This window comes from Motacilla alba, chromosome 1 (genome assembly GCF_015832195.1).
Source record: "Motacilla alba alba isolate MOTALB_02 chromosome 1, Motacilla_alba_V1.0_pri, whole genome shotgun sequence".
NCBI classification, from domain to species: domain Eukaryota; kingdom Metazoa; phylum Chordata; class Aves; order Passeriformes; family Motacillidae; genus Motacilla; species Motacilla alba.
In genome coordinates, this window is record NC_052016.1 from 19,560,503 (window position 1) to 19,583,136 (window position 22,634).

At 37.8% G+C, this 22,634-nt stretch overlaps 1 protein-coding gene across 11 annotated transcripts in view; it reads left to right on the plus strand.

Moving 5' to 3' along the window:
- Positions 1-22,634, plus strand: part of LOC119704257 — a 279,500-nt gene that overhangs the window by 174,225 nt on the left and 82,641 nt on the right. For 9 of the 11 annotated variants that reach the window (XR_005257893.1, XR_005257894.1, XR_005257915.1 and 6 more), the window contains one exon: positions 12,490-12,538. The exons of the other annotated variants lie outside the window; for them this stretch is intronic. Coding sequence is in view for 2 of the 9 variants with exons in the window: in XM_038145189.1 (XP_038001117.1) it covers positions 12,490-12,538 (49 nt within the window). In the remaining 7 variants the exon portion in view is untranslated. The remainder of the gene's footprint in view (positions 1-12,489; positions 12,539-22,634) is intronic. 11 annotated transcript variants of the gene reach the window in all.

Consider the following 22,634-nt stretch of genomic DNA (forward strand, 5'->3'; position numbering starts at 1 on the left):
AAGTATGCAGTGAAAAACTAAATTTGATGCCCTGTCTCTCCAATTTACACAAAAATGGCACTTCAACCAACCACAAGTTTATTCGGGATATTCAATTGAACCTTGTTTAATATTTATTTCTACCCTTAATGAACATTATAGGCAATGAAAATCTGACCAAAATTACAGGGTCAGAAATTGAGTTCCATTTACATTAATTTAGGATTAAATGATTTCTTTAATTGCTGCAAAGGTGTATCTTAGTTTCCTTAGTAAGAATTAATATTTTTTCATATTAGTGCATTATTACTTGATTGTAAATCAGTAGGAATATTTTCTGCCACAATTTTAGAGAAACTAAGATGTAGACAACTGAAGGTTTGATTTTGCATGTCCTTTCACATGCCTTTTGAGCCTTGTGCCTTTTCATCAGCTGAAATCTGGAGCAGAGGAGATTGAGTTATATCCCACGGGGTACTCATTGAGCCAGGAATGGGGTTAGAAGTAAGCACCAATAATCCAGATCTCTAGTCACCTTGAGCTGCTGTATCACACTCCCCTAGAACTGCTTGTATCTCAGTACTGTGCAGTTCTGTAAATGGTAGTGATTGGAGGGGTTCATTACCAAAAATCTTCATTATTTTATTTTTCTTGCTGCTCTTTTTTTTTTTTCTTCTTTATCGTGTTTAGTCGCTTCTTAGAGAAAGTAATAGAAAGTAAGTCCATAAAAGACATTTACTTACAGAGGAAAAACTGGGAAATGTCTCTCTTTTTCAGAAATCATAACTACCAAATAAATTATGATGGTGGGAGAACACCATCATTTTGTGTTTTGTTGTCTATGAGCTCAGGGACCTTATGTTCCAATGCTGAATTTGACTGACAAAAAGGATGATGTTTGAGACAAGAACTGCCTTTTTGTCTGGCAACACAATAGGATCTTCTTCCTTGACAGATTCTCAGCACTACTCAGTATAATAACATGATAATTGGTCCCAAAGAAGAAATGAGTAAGATTGGATGGTGGTCTTTGGGGGCCCAGTTGCCCAGTTGTGTTATATCTAATCTAATTATGTTTGATACTGACTTTTTAATACATATGGTAGCTATTTCCTTGGCTTGGAACTAAGGCTTATATGCAAGCTTGATATTTGCTTGGTGTCTGTTCTAAAAGCACACAACTTTTTCTTAGGAGAAACCCCAGCTATATCTGTCTCATGTCATACTGTATTCTAATTCAAAACTAAAACTGATTTGTTCCAGAAGATGTCTTGAAGCATAAATATGTTGTGGCTTGTGGAAATGTGGGAGGTGTGATGGAAAGAGCAAATGTCTATAGATTATACTTCAAAAAACCACTGCAACTTGCTATAGAAAAGACGTAGTAAGTTATTGCTGCCTTGGAGCAACAATCCTCAGCAGGCATTCACCCTTTTGCATGAGACAATATAAACATTTTAGTGGATTTATGAGCATAAAGGAGCATCTGGAGATGATGAGATTGTGCAAGACTAATTTTAGAGTCTGAATTAAACTAACTCCATAGCTACAAAAGTCACTGCCATGTTTTCTGCTTTTATTTAAAAAATGTGTAGGGACTACAGCAAGCCCAGATTTCCTAACCAAATGGAACAGAAAAGTCTAGTGCATTACTGCTGGTGGTGGTGTGGTGGGCACTGGCTTACAAAAATCCTTAATGAAAGATAGTTATGCAATTGAATTTCTGAGGCAAGTTTCTTCTCAGCTGTTAGCATCTGGGTTCCATTTTGCCATGAATAGGTGACTGTCTCTTGGATTTATTTATGTTTCTCACTTTTTAATAGAGAGTATAGCATTTATTCCTGTTTGCAAGGAGGCAGCTGTTGCTTTCTTTCTTTTCTTTTTCCTCTTGAATTTCACCATTGTCTTCCAGCTTCAAATAAGCATTATAAATGAAACTTATTAATAAAAATAGTACTGTGTGATGTGCTAATGCAGTAGGTAGGGAAATAAATTTGTTTGAAGTCAGTTTCAGTCTTGGAAATTTAACTTGCTCCCCTGAAGTAACTGAAACACTGAAGTGTATGTTCTATTTTGTGTTTAATTTCTTCTTTTTTCTCTTTCCCCAGTGACTCTTACTAGTGAAAGGCTTCCAGCTTAGCAGTGATGGTTATTGAAAGTTCAAACAATAGAAGGCTCAGTTTGTGAAGAAATGCACAGCTTTTTAGGAGCTCAGAGACTCCAGTGCCATTGACTTACAGTGTTATGTCACAGTTTTGGCCATCATCTCTTCTAGAAGTGGCTGATGCACAAGTGGAGCTGGAAGTTACTGATCACCTCACAGTGATTAATAAGTAGATCACAACCTACACAGTTCTTGACATGCACCGTTTTCTGGGACCCCCTGACAATTTACTTAAGGCTTGGGGTTGAAAAGGATAAAATCCTGACTCCTTTCAAATCAATTAGAATTTTATAATTAACTTGAACTGATATCATACCACTTCTGAGTTTCTAAAAAATACACCTGAAACCTCTAATCAAAAATTTGATCAATATTGGCCAACAACTTGAAGAGGTTTAGTTGTCATAAATGCTCTTGGTGTAATTGCATACACACTCAGCTCACTAACCTCAAAAATGAATGCCTTATTTCTAACAGAGAATCCTTTTAAGACCAGCAAGAGATTTTATACAACAGGAACTGCAAATATGCTTAGCTGTACTAATGCTTCATTTATTAGATAATAAGAATTCTAAACAGCTTTCTGGAAGGAAAGAGATTTGTATTTGTCAGCAAAGCTCTACTAGTTACTGGTTCCAGTGCTTCCCTGTGTTTCTTAATTTGTTGCCCAAAGCTGAAAAAAGTTTGTTTAAAAGTGAAAGAAATGCCAGATACCACCTTCCTCTCCTGCAGCCACCCTGGAGCAATTCTGACAATAGGACCCATCCTTACCAACTGAAACAGGAATAAATTTTCATTGAACTCTTCAAGAAGGAGAAGGTTGTGCAAGCTCTCTGCTAGTTATACTGTGTTTGAATGAAAAGCATTTGTGTTCCACCCTTAAGACTTGTCTTCTTTTATGACAATGTTTAAAGTGTCTATCCACCATAGTTTATCTGCATCCTGATCTTGTCCTGCCTTGGATATGTTCCTTGCTGTCTTGGATATGTTCCTTGCTGGCTTCACTGAGAACATCCTTCAGTTCCTCTCATTTTCAAATTTTGTCTGTTGATTTGGCCATATTACCTTCTCTTCTGCCTCAAGGAGCTGGCTAAGCTTCGCTCCAGCCTGTATTTTGCTTTTTATCTTGTACTTCTGTTCTTTTCCAGCCATGCTAAGTTCAGTGTTGTTAAAGTCTTTCTAGAGATATTGCTGCAGTTTTACCTCTAGTGCAGTGCAAGGTGAGGTATGAATTCACAAGGCAAACACCCTCCTTGCTGAGGAGTCACATTTTCTTTAGGGGGCCTGCAAATTCATCTTGTGATAAATATTTGTCTGGAGAGAGAGAGAAGAGGTACTGAAAAAACTGTTGTGTTTATCTCACCTATCTGCCATTTTAAGATTTCAGACTTCTCAGGAGTAGGTAACTGCATTTCTTGAAGTAATTGCCCATTCTTTCATGGCATTTTGGACATAATGCAGGTCTGCTCTTCCATTTCAATTCTCATGTTAGATAGGAACATTGACGTTTGTCGAACTAGCCGTTAGTCATTTTATTTGTAACCCATATTCATTTAATGTTGGGTTATTTAAGATCTTTTCCAGGATCTTTTCTAAAACTGTGAATGTACTTGAGGACCAGCGAGAGGTGAGGGTAGTTAGGGAGATTTGAGCTTGTACAATGTGAGTGACTTCCACTGGGTTTTGGTAGGAGGCTGTTGCACAGCTCATGGAAATCTGTTGGTGCCAACAGCCTGTGACAGAACAACAGGCTCAGCTTTTACAGAATAGATTTTTATATTATTATTTTTTTCCATTTGTGTTTAGTAATTTTTTCTCCATTATCTCTATTGAGTATACATATTGAATTGTAGATACCCAGCAGTGCTTTCTGAAGGCATTCACATGTCAGGAGCCAGACCTTCCACATACTTTTATATTAACTATAAAGGGTTGGGTTCATTTTCTGTGCCTTTTGCTTTTAGGTGGGTGTATTCTACTAATTTTTTTTACTGATTGAGGAAAATATCATGACATGCAGTTTTTGAGACTAGCCAGCAACCTTATGTGGCAAGGTGAGAGGAATCAAAGTTTTGGTTTAAGTACTGTGTCTAAGTTTATGTGTAAATGCTAAAAACCTGCAGGTGCCACGTTGAACTGTACAACATGCTCAGTGCTTCAGAAGCCTCTATTGATTTTAAATGTCTATGTGCTTTGTTTTTGTTGCTGCAACTCTTCTTTGACTTTTTTTTAATTAGAAAAGATGTGCCAGCCTCCATGCCATACGCCTGTTTCTACTAATGCCCATGGTATTTTTTTCAGTCTCATATGCTTTCATATGTAAATTGGCTATTGAATTCCACCCTCAGTTTTAACCTGTAATAACTTCTTTGCTTACAGTGCAATTTGCACTGGTGTAATTTAGATCAGAATCTGGATGCATCTGTAAATGTGTGCTCTTATGCGCACATGTAATGCCTGCTTTTCATGTGTAAAAATGCCTGATATATATATATATATATATTTTTAAACTTTCTTTTTACAGCTGAAAATGAGAGGGAGAGTCTGTTGATTAAGTATATATTGATCAATTTTAGAGCACCTAACAAGAGGAAAATAAATCTTTTGAAGTAGTAGGTGTATTTTTGGAGTCATGCACACACAGACCTCTTTACAATGTATTCTAATTCTTGTCTGTCCAAAGCAGAAACTTTTCTTCTTCCCCTGACTTGCAATTCTGAATTTTTTGTGAGCCTCAAATCTCGTTTTTAGTTGACTTTGGGAAAAATGGAAGCAGAGATATTGTTTAAAAAAAAAAAAAGAAAAAAGAAAAAAAGAAGAACAGCCCCTACACTAAACAGCTACCCCAGCCCCCACTTCTATACCATCAGCCCAAACATGGAACATATTTTAGCAGAAGTGCCCCAGCTCTATCATATGTGCTGTGCAGAGTCATCATGGCCATGGTGCATAGCTGAGAGCCGGAAAGCAAACAGCTGCTGTAGCCTGATTTGAGTTAAAATAGTGTCAGTGTTTAGTCTGGCGCAGTGCTTCAGGAGAGATTGGCAGCTGGGTCAAACAAAGTCATTCCATTGGCTCCCTTCCCAGTAAGCTTCTGCTAGTATTTAGGTACTAGTGCAGCCTAGGCCCCTTTTCTCAGGGATAGCCTAACATCTGACCGCACCCTCTTTGCTTTTTAAAAAATGCCTTTTCACTCTTTAAGATAAATCCTCTATTATACAATCTGCCACTAATTGTGTGTTAAGACTGTTTTTCTCTCGAAAGCTGATGCATCCTGCTCTCAACGTGGTCTAGAAAGTGGGCTGTTACAGTACTGGATTAATAAAAGGGGCCTTTATGGTTTGTGAAAGAATATCTCTGTGCTTAGGCAGGAAACTTTTTGATCCACAGAAAAGCCAGACGACATCTAGGTAAGGCTGTGTATCAAATCTGCTTTTATGGGAGAGTGGGGCAGCGAGCGCTGTTAATTGCAATTGCTTCAAGTTTGCATGCCCATTTTGATAAACTTTTTAGAAAGTTTAGGAAATAGCTGCTCCTACGTCTCAAGCCCTTTCTCTCCTCCCTCCTCCTCACTCCTCCTATGCCTTTACTGCTTGCAAAAGCTTGTAATGATCTGCTTAGTTTTCGCTGGAATCCACACAGACGCTTCGCTTCTTTTTGGAGAGGGGTTTCTTGCAGAGGCGCAGAGCAAAAAAGTTCTGCGGTCGGACCCAAATGCTGTTAGAAGTGGAGTGGCTGGGGAGAATTTACAGGGAAAGCTTTCCACTGTTACAGACTGCCTGTGCAATCATTTAAAAGTAGTTGAAAACTGCTTTGAACTAACAAGGGTTTAATTACGGAAAAGTTTAACGTGGCGATGGAAGGAATATTAAGTAAGTTGTCTTTGTCTCATACTTTTTAATTTTAGTTGTTGCTTTAGCCTGTTGGGTCACATTTTTTGTCAGCGCTGAAGGCTGCCATGAATTGGTAATGAGGGCCCCTTTTGCACATGATTTTGGCACTTGGCCAAAATCAACTTCCCAAGGCAAGCTTTCTCTAAAAGAACCTGAAGCATTTTTTTGTGATTAGGAATCATGTCTGAAAGCTGCCACAACCAGTTGTGTAGGCATGTCAAAATGACTTTATACAGTATATCTGAAGCATTCGGGGGGGAGGGTCTGTATTTTCCTAGTGTACCAAATTGTTGCTATTATCATTCTAAATTTCCGCAGCTTACGCACCTCCAAAAACCAGGCTACAGAGAGCTAAGGCATAATGAGGATCGTTGGTATCTTTGTATTTTCAACATGCCAAAGCAGCACTAATTGTCACATTTAAGCAAGATACAGTATTAGGGGTTGCTTAAAACACTTGTGGATGTAAAGCAGATGAATCTTTAAACTTTTAATCTCAGTAAATTATTCTCAGTGAACAGTAAGTAATGATATTTTCGAGAAGTTTCTTTGTTTGAATTGTATAAGTGGAGCTTTTTAATATATATATTTTTTAAAAATACATGCCTGGGTCCACTGGGGGGAAATTTGCGAGGAAAATCTTAGATGTGTCTTTGGATTTATCCCATTTCCTTGAAATCTGGGTATGGGTCTGATCTGTGAGACAGGGAACAGGAGCTGGGTAGTCCTTTGTTGTTAAAAAAAGGGGAAAGGGAGTTAGTCTAAACATTAGTAAGGAGCTGCAAAAGTTCATGTTTCAAGTGTGCTTCGAGTTCAGAAATTTGTGGAGATCATCAGTGCAATAAATGAGTTATTCCTTGCTGATATTATATAAACAAGTCTGGCACTGTAAGTGAATACATTATTATTGCACACTTGAACATTCTGTGAATTTACTCTGTGAATTGGAAATTAAGGACCTCCTATTACATACTGTGTATGGTCTACAGAGTCATTTCTATGTGTGTTGTAAAGACAAAATGCAGCACTTTTGTCCGGTATTTTTATTTTTACATTTCTGCACTTGTGGCTGTAGCTGAGGAGTTGCTTGTTCCTTCCTATGTGTGTTGTTTATTTATAAGCAACACCATCTTTCGGCAGCAATATCGATATGGAACAGCCTTTTTGCACCTTCCCTGCCCCCTGCCCCCAGCCTTGATCCCTTTGGCTGCTGTTAAAATGGGCTTTACAGGTACTGTCTTTCTTCTGTTAAACTGTATTTTCTGTGAGGTGTTGGGTGTGTGTGTGCGTGTGGGGTGTGTGTGTGTGTTTCCTTTATTACATAATTACATATTACACTGGGAGAGAGCTCGAGCTTTACAGACTCCTCAGAATCGGTACTTTCATGTAACTTGGCTGGGAGAGTTTGTTCATTGTTACATTGCAGCAGAGTTACAGTACTCAAAAGCCTCCTGCAAGTTTAGCTATAACACCTTGTATTTGCAATGAAAATAAGCAGACAAGATGAACATGTTGCAAAAGAATAGATGGAGAACTATAGTAAAATAAAACTCATATAACTTAATTGTATTTTTCTGGGGCTTATGAAAAGCTTTACAGCAGGGGGAAAATACGTCACTGTTGAATCCTATTTTAATGTAAAGCATTGCCAGAAAATTATCATACTTGGTGCAAATGTAAACGTGATAGTAGAGTTTTTGCAAATCATTATGGAATTTATTTGCTAGAGCGTGGAAGTAATTTTTCCTGGGTTACTTTAAAATATGCAGACACCCACCTTGTTACGGCAAAACTAACTTTAAAATGTTTTACTCTTATATTCCTAGTTTTGCCTAGAAGGTTTTACTGGGAAATAAGGAACACATGCTAGTTTACTGCTTCTAGAGGTTTTCTTTTCTATTTTGGTTGGTGAAGGGTTGTGCTGTAAATCACAGAAAGTTATTCTCCAAAAACTTTGCGAAGAGTGTTTAAATCCAGAATAATTTTTTTTTCTGATAGCATGACTGAAATGTAAAATCGAATATATGAAGCAACAAAGTTTTTCTTAAAAAATTAAAACATTATAAATTTGACTTTTGATTGCAGAGACAAAATTAACATTTTCCTTCATGAAGAAATCTATCATCTATACGAACATGCAAAAAAGTCACGTTTTCATCAGATAAATCAGCATTCTGTCCTCATAAGTTTAAAGTTTGAAATGCATTGACACTGCATTATATTTTTAAATCCAAAACCAATAGATTAATTTTTTTTTCTTTTTAAATAGGTTGATAAATAGCTTGTTAGTTACTTTTTTCTGCCTTTAAAAAAGATGAAGAATATAAAGTATTCTCCATTGTGCTATTTTTATTTTTAACAGCCCTCAGGAATACTGTGTCTCTAATCTTCCTACTTGGAGGGCTTTATGTTTTATGTTTGTTTGCAAACACATAATGAAAGAGTGCAATTATAAAGCTTAACTTCATTGTAATTTTGTATCTCAGGTTTTGCTCCATAGAAATGCTGAAGCCTCAGTTACCCATTTCAGTGCAGTAAATCAATATATTTTCCATTCAGAAAACAAATTCTTGCTTTTTAGCTAGTATTTTTTGATCTTTAGACATTAATATTTCATATTTTAGTAGTGCAGTGTAAGTGGTACATTTTGTTATGCTTTTTGAATAAAAGTTACAAATACATTTATAAGATACTTTCACTTGAACTCTAAACATCGTGGAACACTTTTAATTTATCAAAAAAACATTGCTCTTGTAAAAATAGCTTTATTTCTCAGTAGATTCTGCTGCATGTTTTAAAACTTTAGAAGTGAAACAGGGCTGTTGTGTTTTGTCTTATGAGTTTGTTGGTTTTTTGGGGTTTTTTTAGCGAGGATTTAATTCATATAAACTAAGCACTTTGTTCTATATGTTCTAAATTCCAGCAATGAGATAAATAAATTGCTGGATTGGATGGAACATAATTATTGAATTTTGGCAGCACTTCAGTGAACTCTGCCATGAAAGATTAATGTGCGCAGTGCGCTCTTAGATTCTAAAGTAACAGAGTAAGATAAGGGGAGTGCATAATAGGCTCCAACCTTTGTGGTTTAGAGAAAATAGAAAACCATGGGCAAATGTTAACTTTTGGCATAAACTGCTAATGATAATGTTTTGTCATCTGGGTGATAAAAACTACAGGAGTAGACAAGAAAATCCAATTTAACACAAATTCTCTCCACTTCTTTCTTTCTCTGCTTCCCATTTTTCAGAATTAGAATAGCCACGGTTGCTCTGTGTTCATAGGAAAAGGAGAACAGAGCAGGCAGGGTACTTACAGTATCCAGTAATGTTATGTCCTGACGGAATCCCTCCACATCTGCATGTGCCGTATGTGGGTTTTTACTACAGTCACAATTTTGGTTTGTGATTATGGTGCATTGATTTCAGAATACAAGTAAAATTGTACTGCCTGAATGAAGGCTACATGGAGTCATAGTAGAGGTTGTTATTATTCCCTCTCTCTTCTTTCTCTACCAAACTTGATTGTTTAAAACACTTGCTTCAATTGACAATTTGTGGTTATAATCACAAGATTTTATTCCTCTTGGCTTTTAAATGATTATTGCACCCAAATAATGTTTTTAATTGAGAACAAAGATGTATTGTCTTGCCAGTCAGGCTCCCTCGGCAGGACCAATGGGATTGCAAAAACTTTTTAGTATTTTCAGTCAGTTTGCTTTTGGGGAGAACAGGCATGACATCCTGCTCTGGGGAAACCGCTGCCGCTTTGCCGACTGCTCCCTGCTCCTGGGAGCAATCCCTCTGCCTGCTCAGCCTCTCCAGCACCCTGAACCTGAGCCCACAAGTTTTCTCTTCCCAGATATGTGCAGCAGCAAGCACCAGCCCCTGGAGCTGGTTTCCAGGAGGGCTCAGGGATTGGCAGCACGATGGGCAGGCTCCAGCATGGCTGCAGATACAGGGGCTGCCTGACTGGCTGGGCATGGGGATGTGGCTCAATGCACCCAAAATGCCTGGAATCAGTTGGAGTGAGACAGGGAGGATGCATGGTAGGATTTTTTCCTCTGTTTGCTCCTTGCTTCCAGACTGTCAACTTGCTGCTAAGGCTGAGTGTGCTCGGCTCAGTGTTTTAAAATGGCAGATGTCCAGAATCTTAGATATATTTCATGACTTCAAAGACATTTCTTCTCTCCTTCTTGGCCACATCCTTAAGCTCATGATGACAGGGTTATGAGTGGGATAGTTAAAGAGGTATAAGGGCAAGGGACTGATCCAGTGCCCATTGCAGTCAGCAGGGAGAATCCCCCTGACTACGTGTCTTCGGATCCCACACCCTGTGACCTGGCTGCTCTTCCCCCGTAGTTCCTGATGGCACTAGCGTGACTAGCATTGCCATCCTATTCAAGCAGCTTCCTTGTCTTCATTGGCACGCCTCAAGGAGGAAGGTCTACTGTGTAAAAGGCTTGAATGTGCCTTCCTTGTGTTGTAAAAAGCAGAGTCTGAGTGCTTATTTTGACTATTTAGAGTCTTTTCCCTTGTCTTTCTCCCCTTCTGGAAATGACTCTTTCTCCTGGCCTTGATATATCAATTCATATTACCATTTCAAGTGGAGTTCAGTATGTGCAGCTACATGTCTGTATCTCTAGTAAAATGCTGCATTTGTGTATGTCCATGATGAAATGAATTTATATTCTAGGCCTATTGTTCTGGTTATCAGGCACACTTTTCTTTCAATAAGGTTGATTCCAAGATACCTTCATCTTCAGAAAAAAAAAAAGGATACTTTTACCTTTTTTATGTAACTGTAGAATGCTTCAATCTTTGTTTGCCCTATAAATGTGTTTAGTTGAAAAACCTTTAAAAAGTTCTATTCAGAGTGTGTCCATATTTTAAAGTAGACAATGATCCTTTTTTGGTTTAAGTAATTCACAGAGATGAGTACTGCTTTCAGCGATGTAAAAATGTTACCACAGATAACTAAAGAATAGTAGTAGGAATATTGTGCCTTCTTTGCACGGCTAATAAATACATTTGCAGTGTGAAATCAAGATACGCTTTCACAGCAGTGGGGTTACGGACTGTTACAATACTCAATCTTAGAATATCATCGATATTTTTGCAAAAGTTTTATATAGGACCCAGTGAACACCCCTTATATACCTTTAGTGCCTAATAGTGGACTGAATGTTGAAATGCCTACCAGGTGTCGCGTGGGAGGCTCTGGGATGCCCAGACAAAAAGGTGCCTTAGAGCAAAGCCTGCTGTTCCCTCTCTGCTGGCCTGGGGAGCCCAGCCTGCTGCAGGAGCAGCAGCTCCCAGGGGTGCTGAGCCGGGGGCACCGGGCCCCGCGGTCCCGGAGCAGCTGCGCGGAGCGAGGCGGGAGGGAGTGCAGAGCGAGGGCAGGAGCCAAGCCAAGGCACTTGCGACTGCACAGAGCATTTGTTCTGCCTGGTGGAGAGGGAGCAAACGGCTGGTTTGGGATCTGAGGTCTGCTCTGAGCCTTTCTCAGAGCGGGGCCAGTGTCTTTCAGCTGCCGTCCCAGTGCCCTGGGCAGAGTGTGGAGAAGTTTTGTGGGCAGAGCAATGGGAGGATCAGTCCTGTGAGGGATCTTCTGGGGCTTCGTGAGTTATGGCAAAATTTAACACCCGAATTATACTCAGAAAATATGAGACAGGTGAATGTGGGTTCTTAGATCTATGACTATGTGGAAATCTTTCTTTCAAGCATGGTAATGAATTGTTAAGCAGTATAAATTATACTGGAGAGATGTTTGGGTGCTTTTTAAGTCACCTGCACATTGTGCACAGCACATTATCCTAAAACATAATCTGAAAAATTACGTACCTTTTGTTTTACAAATTTGCACATCCTGGTGTCCATTTCTGAGGAGTGCGTCCCCGGGCATGCCACGTCTCTCAAGGGCTGAGCATTACAAAAGCTTGATATTTCCCTTCCACTGGGACATACAAAATCTTGCATGTCAACATGACAACCGTCCAAAATATTGAAAGAGTGTTGTGAACAAGGGGACTTTTGCAGACATCTGAAACTTTTTTTTTAATTGTGAGAAATGAGGAAGAGTGATGTAAAAAAAAGCTGTTATACTTGGGCAGGGCAAGAGGGAGTAGGGAAGGAAAGTTTGAGTTTAGAAAACTCAACCAAGTCATGTAACTCACAATGTTTGCAACCTATGAAAATATTGATGCCAGAATTGAAATTGTGTTATGCTGGCAGATCACAGCTGAAATTGCTTTTTGTGGTCTCAGAGCATGGCAGAAGCAGCAGAGTATTTTACTAAAATACTGCTGTATTAATAGTAGGAAAGAAACAAGTACTGGAAAGGAATTCCAAGTACCAACAAGGTATCTCATTTGGGGACATGCATTAATTTGGTAAATTCCAATTCCCAGACTGGCAATGATGATTGTTACTGTATACCCTTTATGACTTTCAGAGCAAGAGAAGCCAACTTGAGGAGCATGCATACTGTGATACCCTCAGTGGTAAGTACCCTAACTGCAATCAAGTTTATTACATTTTTGTAGAGTGGAGGCCTTTTCAAGACCACACTTGATGCAGCTTAGTCACACAACAGCTTCAAATGGCATTCTGGAATAATAGAGCAGTAATGTGATACAGTCCATAATGAAAATCAGTGTACAGCACAGGTGGTTGCAAGCATTTGTGTGGTCAGATATAAAACCTTTGCTATGGGTACAAGCTACTGCTTTCCCACTTGAGGAAAGTATAATTAAAATCGGTTTCCAGATGTGCTGGCACACATCTGCTGTTTTTAAAAGGGAATTTTGCAAATACAAACTGAGCTGTATTGCATTCATCGTTATAAAGCCGTTGATGGTTTTTCAGGTAATAAAAAGATTGGAGGCATCAACACTCCCACTGTAAAACTGAGGTGTCTTTAGACAACAGCATTTTGTGTTCACTTTGTGTTCTTAGGATTTTTTGTGAGTAGTTCATAGCTGAGCTGTGGCAAATATGCAATTTTTTTCTGGACAAAAATTAACACTTATTTAATGAAAACATGATAGGTAATTCCTTGCTAGTGATTTCATTTTTTACCAGGTAGATGTAGCAAATTTTTATGGTTTTCCTTGTTTGTTTGTTTTCAGTGCAGTGAATAAATGATATTGTAAAACATTAGGATTCAGTTTCTTTAAACAAATGTTCAAGATGTGGTAATAATCAGGAAAATAGAAAAATATGATTTGTTAAAAATAAACCTTAAAATTCACTTCACACAGAAAGCAGAAAAAACTCTACTTACAGGTTTCCATGATGCATCCTTAGTTGAACTATCTGGAAAAAAATAAATCAGAAAAAAATTAGAAAAGGTGATAGGCTTTAAAATGTTGCTGAGAGAAGATTACAGGTCTTTTGTTTTAGCTAAATAAACAACCTGTTTGTCATAATATCCCACTGATTTTGGAAAAGCTATTATTTCCCCTGGAAATGTTGTTATTAAAATAAAATCCCTGTTTCAGAAGTAAGCTTTCGCAGTTCCAGAAGTTTTAGTTACATCTGCTACTTGGAATAAGCACAAGGGAAGAATGTTGCACCTGCCTCTTTCTTACTGACTTTTCTTCAGTCAGTAGAATTGCAGAGGTACTCATAACTATGATTTTTAGTTGGTTCTGAAAAAAATTAAGGATGTGATCTACTAGTCTGAGGGTCTTGGACTATTGTCCAGGCTGCTAAATGATGCGAGAAGGTTCTTAAGGATGTCCCGTGTAATATTGCCACGCCTTTGCACATATTTTCTTTACTTACTTCCACAGATGTGACTTGTAGGCTCCCTTTTCAAGTGGGAGTCTAATCCTTAGCAATTATCTTAGGGAAATACTGACACTGAGTAAATCAAATGGATTTCTGTATTTTTCCTCTTAGTTGGACTCTTTTATACAGCAGTTGTTTTTTTCATTTAAATCTTTCTTTCTTGACTGAGCAGAATCTAAAATCTCTTTTTAAGTGTGTAAATGTTGGAATAATTTGCAGCAGAAGATTTAGTCAGAAAAATGACTGCTGAGATCAAATATTTTTTAATATAAAACTTAACATATTGTCTGTACTTAAGTTTTTGGATTAGCTTTTCTGTCTGACACCTTTTAAGTTCTTACAAAGGCATTGATGGATTCAGTGAGGGATGCACAAAGCAACCTCAGTAGCAAATTGCCGTGTGTTTAATTTATCTGGAATTATATTATAACTTGCTGTGGTCCTGGTGCTGCTAAACAAGAGTGCTCTGGCTTTAACAATTTCATGCCTCTGAGACAAAGGGTCCAGATCAGCTCATTGCATCTGGTCTGTGAATGGGGACTTCTTGAGGATGCAATGAAATGGATGACAACCAATAAGAAGGATATTAATAACATCTTAGTGAAAATGCTGATTTCATCAACACTGCCAGTACATCTGACCTTTTTCTTTTAATGCATATACATTGTGATGGCTATGGTACATTACAAATGTTCTATTGTGGCACAAAGACTTCAAATTTGTGCTCCCAGTGACAGTTTTACAAGGGTATATTTACTCACACATACACATGCATTTAATATTAAACCACATTTAAATCACTGCTTGCCCAGGGGTAGGATTTTAGCACTGAACTGTTGTGTTTGGGTATTTTTCTGGCAAAATGCCATTTGACATGAAACTTAGAGAGGTCTAAAAGAACACAGACATTCAGATGTGAAAATGTGCAAAATGAACACTACCTGGCACTTAAATTACACTCTGCTGCAATTAAGACTTGTTAATAGTCACTCCTCTGAGCTGGCTGCTCATATCAGAGACCAGCCCTGGCCAGATCCTTACAGTTTTTTACATAACCATTTTGTATAAAGGGTCGGTTTCTATAGAAGGTCAGGTGGGTTAGACAAAAGAAGTCATTTACTGAAAAAAAAGATTATTTAAATGTTGGAGAGGTTGCATCCTTGGCAACTGCAGAATTTTGAGTGCTTTTGGATTATTCACATTCCTATTATTTGAAAAGTAAAATGCTGCCCTGCCTGGGGGAGATGCAGAAAAGTATTTTGGTGCTGTGCATCAAGGGGCATGAAAAAGGCACTTCATTGGATGGCAAAGATGACAAAGATCCTGCCCTGGCCCATAGATTCAGGAGACAACCCACCAAAGGTGTATTACCCCTCCAGGGCGGCAAACCTGTCCAGTGTAGCTCAGTGAGCCACTGCTCCTCTGGAGTATAAACCCCTCCCAGACATACAGAACAATCCTGTAAGAGGCCACAGAGCTGATGACTGAGAGTGGAGAATCTGTTACATATATATGATACCATTGCTGCTATGTACTCCCAATTTGGCAAGAATTTCCTCTTCTGGACATCTAATCCTGTTTTTTAGGTAGTATTCTGGATTCAACAGGTGCAGTGCTCTCTATTTCACCCAGAAAGAGAACTGAGAGTCCCTGCTTGATGCTACATTTTATCTCTATTTAGAACACTTTTTTTTTTTTTTTTTGTCTTGGGCTTTGAACTGTTGATGTTAATATTTTCTTGTAAATCAGGAGCATTGCCAGCACTTCTTATGCCTCCCAGATGCCCATTCTTCACCTTAAATTAAAGACTTCTGGCTGTGGCTTCACAATCAGTTGCCATAAGAATATGGTCTATAATGTTAGAAGTCTTGGCTAAGGCCTAGGGAAGACTAAGCCACAGGGAAAAAAAAAATAATACTCCTTACATTAAGAGACTAATTTTTTGAAAAGTTTGTCCCTGGGATGAAAAAATTCAGGGAGTAAAAAAACACATTCAAAATATTGCTAAAAAAATCTTCAAATATTTTGATGAAATGACTTTACAGAACTTGAAGACAGATTAAAATTAACTATCATGTGTGTCAAGAATTTTTAAAGTTTCATAACTTTCTGATATCTGAAATAGAAAAAAGATAAACTATCATTTATCTTATTAATAAAGGTCAAGGGGAAAGTGAATCAGATCAAGTTATATATTTACTATCAGAATATATTGAAATATTTCATTTTGTCAGGTTTTTCAACGTCTATATTAGTCTTTGGGAGGAAGAAAACCAAAAACATAATTTTGAACTTTAAATCAGAACTTTTTAATCCTGAAAATATTTAAATAGAATATTTAAACAATTTCAAAACCCTCCCTGCTTTTTTTAAATGACAAGTAAATTGACATATTTCCTTTATATGTCATATTCCCTTTTCCTTTCCAAATAACTTTATTTTTAACGAAATAGACGTTTTGGAGGCAAAATTGTCAAAAATATTTCCTGCTTACACTATCATGTGACAAATGTGTATTTTGCACTTCTTCAATTGTTGTGCTTGTGATTTTGTACCATGTGAAACATTAACAAATTATCAGTTTAAGCTGTGAATTTTCACATCCATTCTTAGAAAATGAAGTACATGAGAGTAGAAATACATGGAAAATCTAGTTTCAAAGGCTTTGGCTGTGGATAAGCTTCATATGCTCATGGAAATAAGACCACCGAAGCCATCAGAAGTGGTGTGCTTAGTGATTTACTTGAGGTCAGTATGTGTTACACCACTATAAATACATTATATGAGACCTGCACACAGATAGTTACACTGCAAATAATCTTGAATACAGCCATGCAGTAACTGCTGCCCTGAGCTTTGGGTTTTCCCCCAGTGCCTGGGAAACCTGTGCAGTGCATGTCTGTGGCCAGAGCAGTGTGAACAGCAGCAGGACAGATTCCTTGGGGCAGCAGAGGTGTTCTGCAGGGAGGCCCCATACCCTCCTGTCCAGCTGGGGGCTCTGATCACTTGCCTTCTCCTAAGCCCTCCATTAAACTGGGCTGAAATCCCTTGCTATTTTGCTGCTTCCTAATATCATCCTGTTGAAATGTTTCAGTGTTTTCTAAGGAAGGCTTAAAGACACAGTCCTTCTTAGGCTTGTCATTCAAAGTGATTATGCCCTGCTTTTTACAGGTCTTGTGAAGGAATATCTGCTTTCAGCCAGAAATGTGAGCACTGTGCCTTCTATTCTTGTGCAGGGTCATCACTTGTGGCAGTAGCACTGAAGACAAATATATCCCCTCCTCTCCTGTCTTGCATTACTATTGCTATTGTTTTCTAGTTGAGTGCTTTAGAGTTGAGGTTGTTTCTGATGAGTGCTGATTCAACTACTAGATGTACAGAAAAGCAAGTATGTTCTGAATATTATTTTCACTTTTCTGTGAGGCAACTAGGAGAGGCTTTTATTTTGAGCTATTCAGTCTCTTATAGAACTGCCTTCCAATTCTAGGTGATTAAAGGGATATTGTATATCTCTGAGCAAAGAGCTTTAGCTCTACAGGGACAGAACATGAGTTTCTCTCTCTGTCAGTAGCTCAGTAAAAATGCATGTCTGTGCAGTGTGTGCAGTTGCTGTTGACAGACGCTCCCTGCTAGCTGGGACCGTGTTGGTAGTCTGGAGCATGATATCCCATTTTGGGCACTGGACAGCAAGAAGGGGGCAGAGTACAGTGACAACGATCAGAGATTCTGAAAGTCTGTTGCAAGGAATGTTTGAATCAAGTGGAGTCATTAGCAAAATGCATTAGGAAGGACAAGAATAACTGGTGGTTATGGTTACATGTCCTTATGGACATGTAGAGGTTCCCTTGTGTTCTCTTCAGCCTGTCTTCCCATTTCCTCCACCATTTTCCACATTCCCTATTACTTCACTCTGCCCACCCCAACACATGCAGTTTTCTAACTTTTCAGGGGTAATTTATGCACAGTGCTTCTAGTTGTTAAGCTTGAAAAGAGTTGATCAGGAAAATTTAACTTCTTTCATTACAATTAACATCTCCGGTTTGGCAAACTGATTTGTATGGCAAGAGCTACTTTAGGGGATGACATTAGTCTTTTCAGCCTTTATCATTGCTTCTATTTCCAGCTGTATTTCCTAGAGCAGTGCCCGAATATTTCCATTGCTTTCTGAAAGAACAAGGAACAACCTTCCTGGAGCTCTTGGTCCAGGAGCAAAGTCTCTCTGCTTTATTTTTTCCTCCATCTGTTGTTCTCATGGGCATCTGAAATGTACCACTGAAAATTCAGTGTGAAAGTCTTGCTTCAGAAAAGCTTAAATAATGGGAAGTTCTTCTCTAGCAAATTCTGGATAGTTGACAAAAAAAACCCAAAAACAACCAAACCAAAAAACAACAAAAGAAACCCCAAAAAACCAAAAACCCCGAACAACCCAAACCCCCAAAATCCTAAACAATTATAAATGTTTCAGCTTCAGCATGGCAGCTTCCTAAGTGGCTAAGAAAGTGCCCATGGGAAGGTCCTGTACTTCTAGAATGGCTGAAGATAAATTAGGATTTGAACATTGTGGTAATTTTGTTTGGATTTCACTTTAGCCTCTTCTTACCACTAAGTGAAACAGACATGTACAATGCTAAGAATGTGTGTCTAATGCTAAACAAATCCCTTTGTACATAAACCATGAGCACACGGAGTCTGTATTTTGCCAATGGATTCAGTAACATACTGTAATTAAGATTTGAGAACACACAAATAACAAACCCTTGATAAAAATGGTGACCTGCAAAGTCTTAGTGTGTAAGCTAGAGCTGCACTAGGATACTGTATCTTCCTTTAAAATATGATGGATATTGGACACCAAGAAATGCATCAAATGTCATCAAAGTTGTATAGATAATTTCTTGTCAAAAGTGTTCAAAGTAATATTCAGATTTTCTATTTTGATGTGAATAGGGCAGAATATGTCCCACAACATGATAATAAACACCTGTTCCTCCTGAGCAACCAGGTGTCTTCCTCACTGAGTGCTGACTGTTTGCTTCAGTGCTCTACAAAGCAAACTTACAGACCCTGTCTGCCAGGAAGTTCTCAAACTGGAAAGCAAACATAGGATGGAGACAAAATACACCAGGGCATCCAAACCAAGTCCAGTAGAGCAAATAGAAAACATCAATAAAAATAAATGGAGTGAGGGAGCAGAGGGTGTGCTGGAGATGTTTGCTTTCTTGAAGAAAATGAAAAAAAAAATTCCAATTTGCAGTGTTTTGAATACAACTGAGAAAAAAAAAAAGAGCAAAAAAAAAACCCCGAGTCTATTAAGAACAGGAAAGATGTTGCTAAAGTAAAACAATATAATTAATGATGAAGTGAAGACCATGTGGTCTTAAAATATAGCAAGTAGGATCCTAGGAATAAAATTTAGGTAGAAGCAGGTTTCATATTACCTACAGATAGCTAGGAAATGTGAGGTTACTGAGCAGAAGGTGTGCACAAAAATCTGTGTGTGCACTGAAAACTGGAGTTTTCAAAGGCAAATGGAACTCTTTGCAGTTAAAGACATATCTAAATAACACTAAAACATGACCAACTGATCACCAGATCCTGGCTCATAGTTGAATGTAAATTTAGAAAAATTCATCTTGTTGAAACTGTACAGTAGTACCACAGAATGTCAAGAGAAATCTTGGAAAAGAGATTTTCTAGTCAGTACCTGCTTATTTTTAAGCAGTGTAATCCATTTGAGTGTTGTGGACTTTGAAAATTCTTTTTTCTTTTAATCTTCTCAGGTAGAAAATTTTCAGTTTCTTTGGGTTTCCAAAAAAAAAAAAAAAATAGAACAAACTACTTCTTTTCATGAGCTGTTTGATTCCTTATCAGCTATAGTCTTCCCAAGTTTTTCCAGCTTTCTACTGCTGAGTTCAATGCAGGTGGGTTTTTTCAACTTTTGATGCTGCCTGTACCCTGACTTTTTTCTGTTGTGTGGTTGGCTTGCCAAAGTGCTGAAAACTTCTATTTGAACACCTTAAAGATGACAAATGAGGTCAAAATTATGATGCAACCAGTGCAGAAATGAGGCAGTACCTCGTCTTGCTGTTGCCTTTCTGTGCTGGGTTTGTATTTAACTCAAACTCAAAGCATAATTTGTCTTCTGAGCACAAAACTGATTTTTAAAATTTTTTTCCCCTTTTTTTTCCTTTTTTTCTTTTTTTTTTTTTTTTGTTTTTTTTTTTTTTTTGTTTTTTTTTTTGTTTGTTTGTTTTTTGTTTTTTTTTGTGGCACACTGGTATTTTTATATTGCTTTTAAAAATCAAAAAAAAAATGTTAGGAAGATTGTTATTGCCAAAAAAATCTCACAGAGGAGCAGTGTCCAAGTAATCAGAATTTAGAAATCTGAGCTTACAGTGGGATTTGAAGGACGCAAGGGTGTCTACAATAGATGTCAGGCTTGTGGTGAGATTGTAGAAATGAGGAGCAGAGAAGGAAACAAATAGGGATCTGTTGTGACCAAAGTTATGAAAGAGAGAGGAAGAAGGGACACCGCAAGGAGGTGGATAATCCTGGGTAAGATTTCAAAGTTTTCAGAGCACACCCAAATCAAACCTCTGTGGTCTCTGACATTTTGCCTGTTACAAGCCAGTGCAACATTCCATCCAAGAAGTGTATGTTGAAAATGTGTTTTAAACTGGAATACTTCATTAGTGTGTGTTCCTGAGTAATGAGCCAGTAAGAGGATAGGAATTACCCAGCCTAGGAAGTGGTTATGGTGGCATGGGAGACTGATGTACAGCTCTCAGACCAGAAAAACTGGTGGATGAAATTAGAAGTGAAATTGCTGCTTTACTCTGTCTCTGAGGTGGCATTTCTGCAAAACAATAAAACCAAGATTTTTGATACTAAGGACCTGAAATATGCTTCCCCTGCCTGCCAAATCTCAAGTTAAATGTCAATATTGCTTTCAGAGATTCAGTTTTTAAAATGTCCTGGAGTGAATCATGTGTCATCTTACAGAAAGTCTTCCAGCCAGACCAAAGTCATTTTCCCCCTTATATGCAATATGGGTAATGAGACACAACTGAAAACAGAAAAGAGCTTGCAATGGGAAATATAGGAAATACTTAAAACAAATATTTACAAAACAGAAGAGGAAGCATCAGGCCCATTATCCTAGAATTAAAGTACTAGTTCAGCAGTTTGCTGTTTATTTTCTAGTCATGAACATTGGTTTCTGGTTTTCTTCTTGCTAGCCATATGTAGATCAAGCCTCAGTTAAAACAAGAAAACAGACTCTGATTTTTCTGTTCTGTTGACTGTGTAACAAGTGTTCTCTTCTCAGCAGTTTAATGTGATATCACATTAGCTGGAAAAATGACCTACATAAGATTGTGTTTACCATACTCTGGTGGAAAATATGCCAGAATAAAGTTAAAAGGATTTATTTCTAATGCGCTAATTGAGAGAAGGTTAGGAAGGAGTAGTGGTCTTATTATACAGATGATATTTTCATTTATTTGGGTCTGCTGATTATCAAACACTTCAGGCTTTACCTCTGAGAAGACAAAAGTGGTATCAAAGTGATTTCCAGCTGTGGGCAAGCAAAAGACCTTAGTCTTAAATTTAGAATTCAGGTTTGAAATAAAAAATTTCTTGATATAATTCCCATAGGTTTTTTATGAGATTTTTTTCCGTGTTTCTCTGTAACTTTCTGATTTATCTACTGCTCTTACTTGTGTTTTTTCTTTAGAGCTCAACTTCCAAAAGAACAGTGCATTTAAAATTCAGCACTAAATGAATAAAGACCTGCCATACTAGAAATTTGTAGTGTCATCACACTTGGGTTTTTTTCTGTTGGCCACATCTTCATTCTGAAATCCAGTTGGGAATTTTTTTTCTGGATTTTGAAACAATCCAGTCCTCCCTGTAATACCACTATGAAGCATCTCATATTTTTCCTGCTTCCATCTTGATCTGTTCTGGTCAATCCCTTCCTATTGCTCATTCCTAGTTGTATTCCGGCCTCCTTTTCTATATTGGAAACCTTTGCATCACACATGCACTGGACACGTCTTTGTTTACTAACCTTTGATTGTTGCTTTTGCAAAGATTTTGCTAATAGTGGTTATGAGGCATAGCTTTGGGGTTTCTTTAAATAAAGAAGTGGCATAAGGCATCTCTGTTCAATTAAGTTATTCAAAGTTTATTTTTATGCAGGTAATTGATTGAGATCCTTGTGTGGTTTTCTTAAAGTGCTTTAGTTCAGCTGGGTCTGTCATTACTCATGCCACACAGTATTTTCTAACGTTTTGAATTTATTCCTTACTCCTATAGTTCAGTTGTAGTTTTGCAAAAATTTCCTGTGGTTTATAAGATAAAAAGTTTACTTACTGTACCCTCACTGTAGGCAAAGAAGTAGAAATTAATAATCATTCATTGAAACTTTTTATGATGTTGTATTGTTCTCAGGTACCCAAATCTTGGAGAGTTTGGGAAATATTTCCATAATCTGATGTTAAAAGACAGTTCAGAAAATGAGGTAATTGGAATTTATCTTTGGAAAAGCCTCTCTCTGTCCATTGATGGGCATGGAAATGCACCTTCTTAAATAACTAAATTAGGTATCAGAAGCCAAGCTATAGGAAAATCATTGCCCTTTGTTTTGAGCTCTTGTAAAGCGTGATATTAAGCTTGAGGAAAATTAGAGCAAGATTCTCATAACTGACCTGAATTAAATTTCAAAATTCCTGCCTCACTCTCTTCTCCAAGAGTTGAAGTAGTCCATAGTCCCCTTATGCTTTGAAATCTGCATTGCCTTTT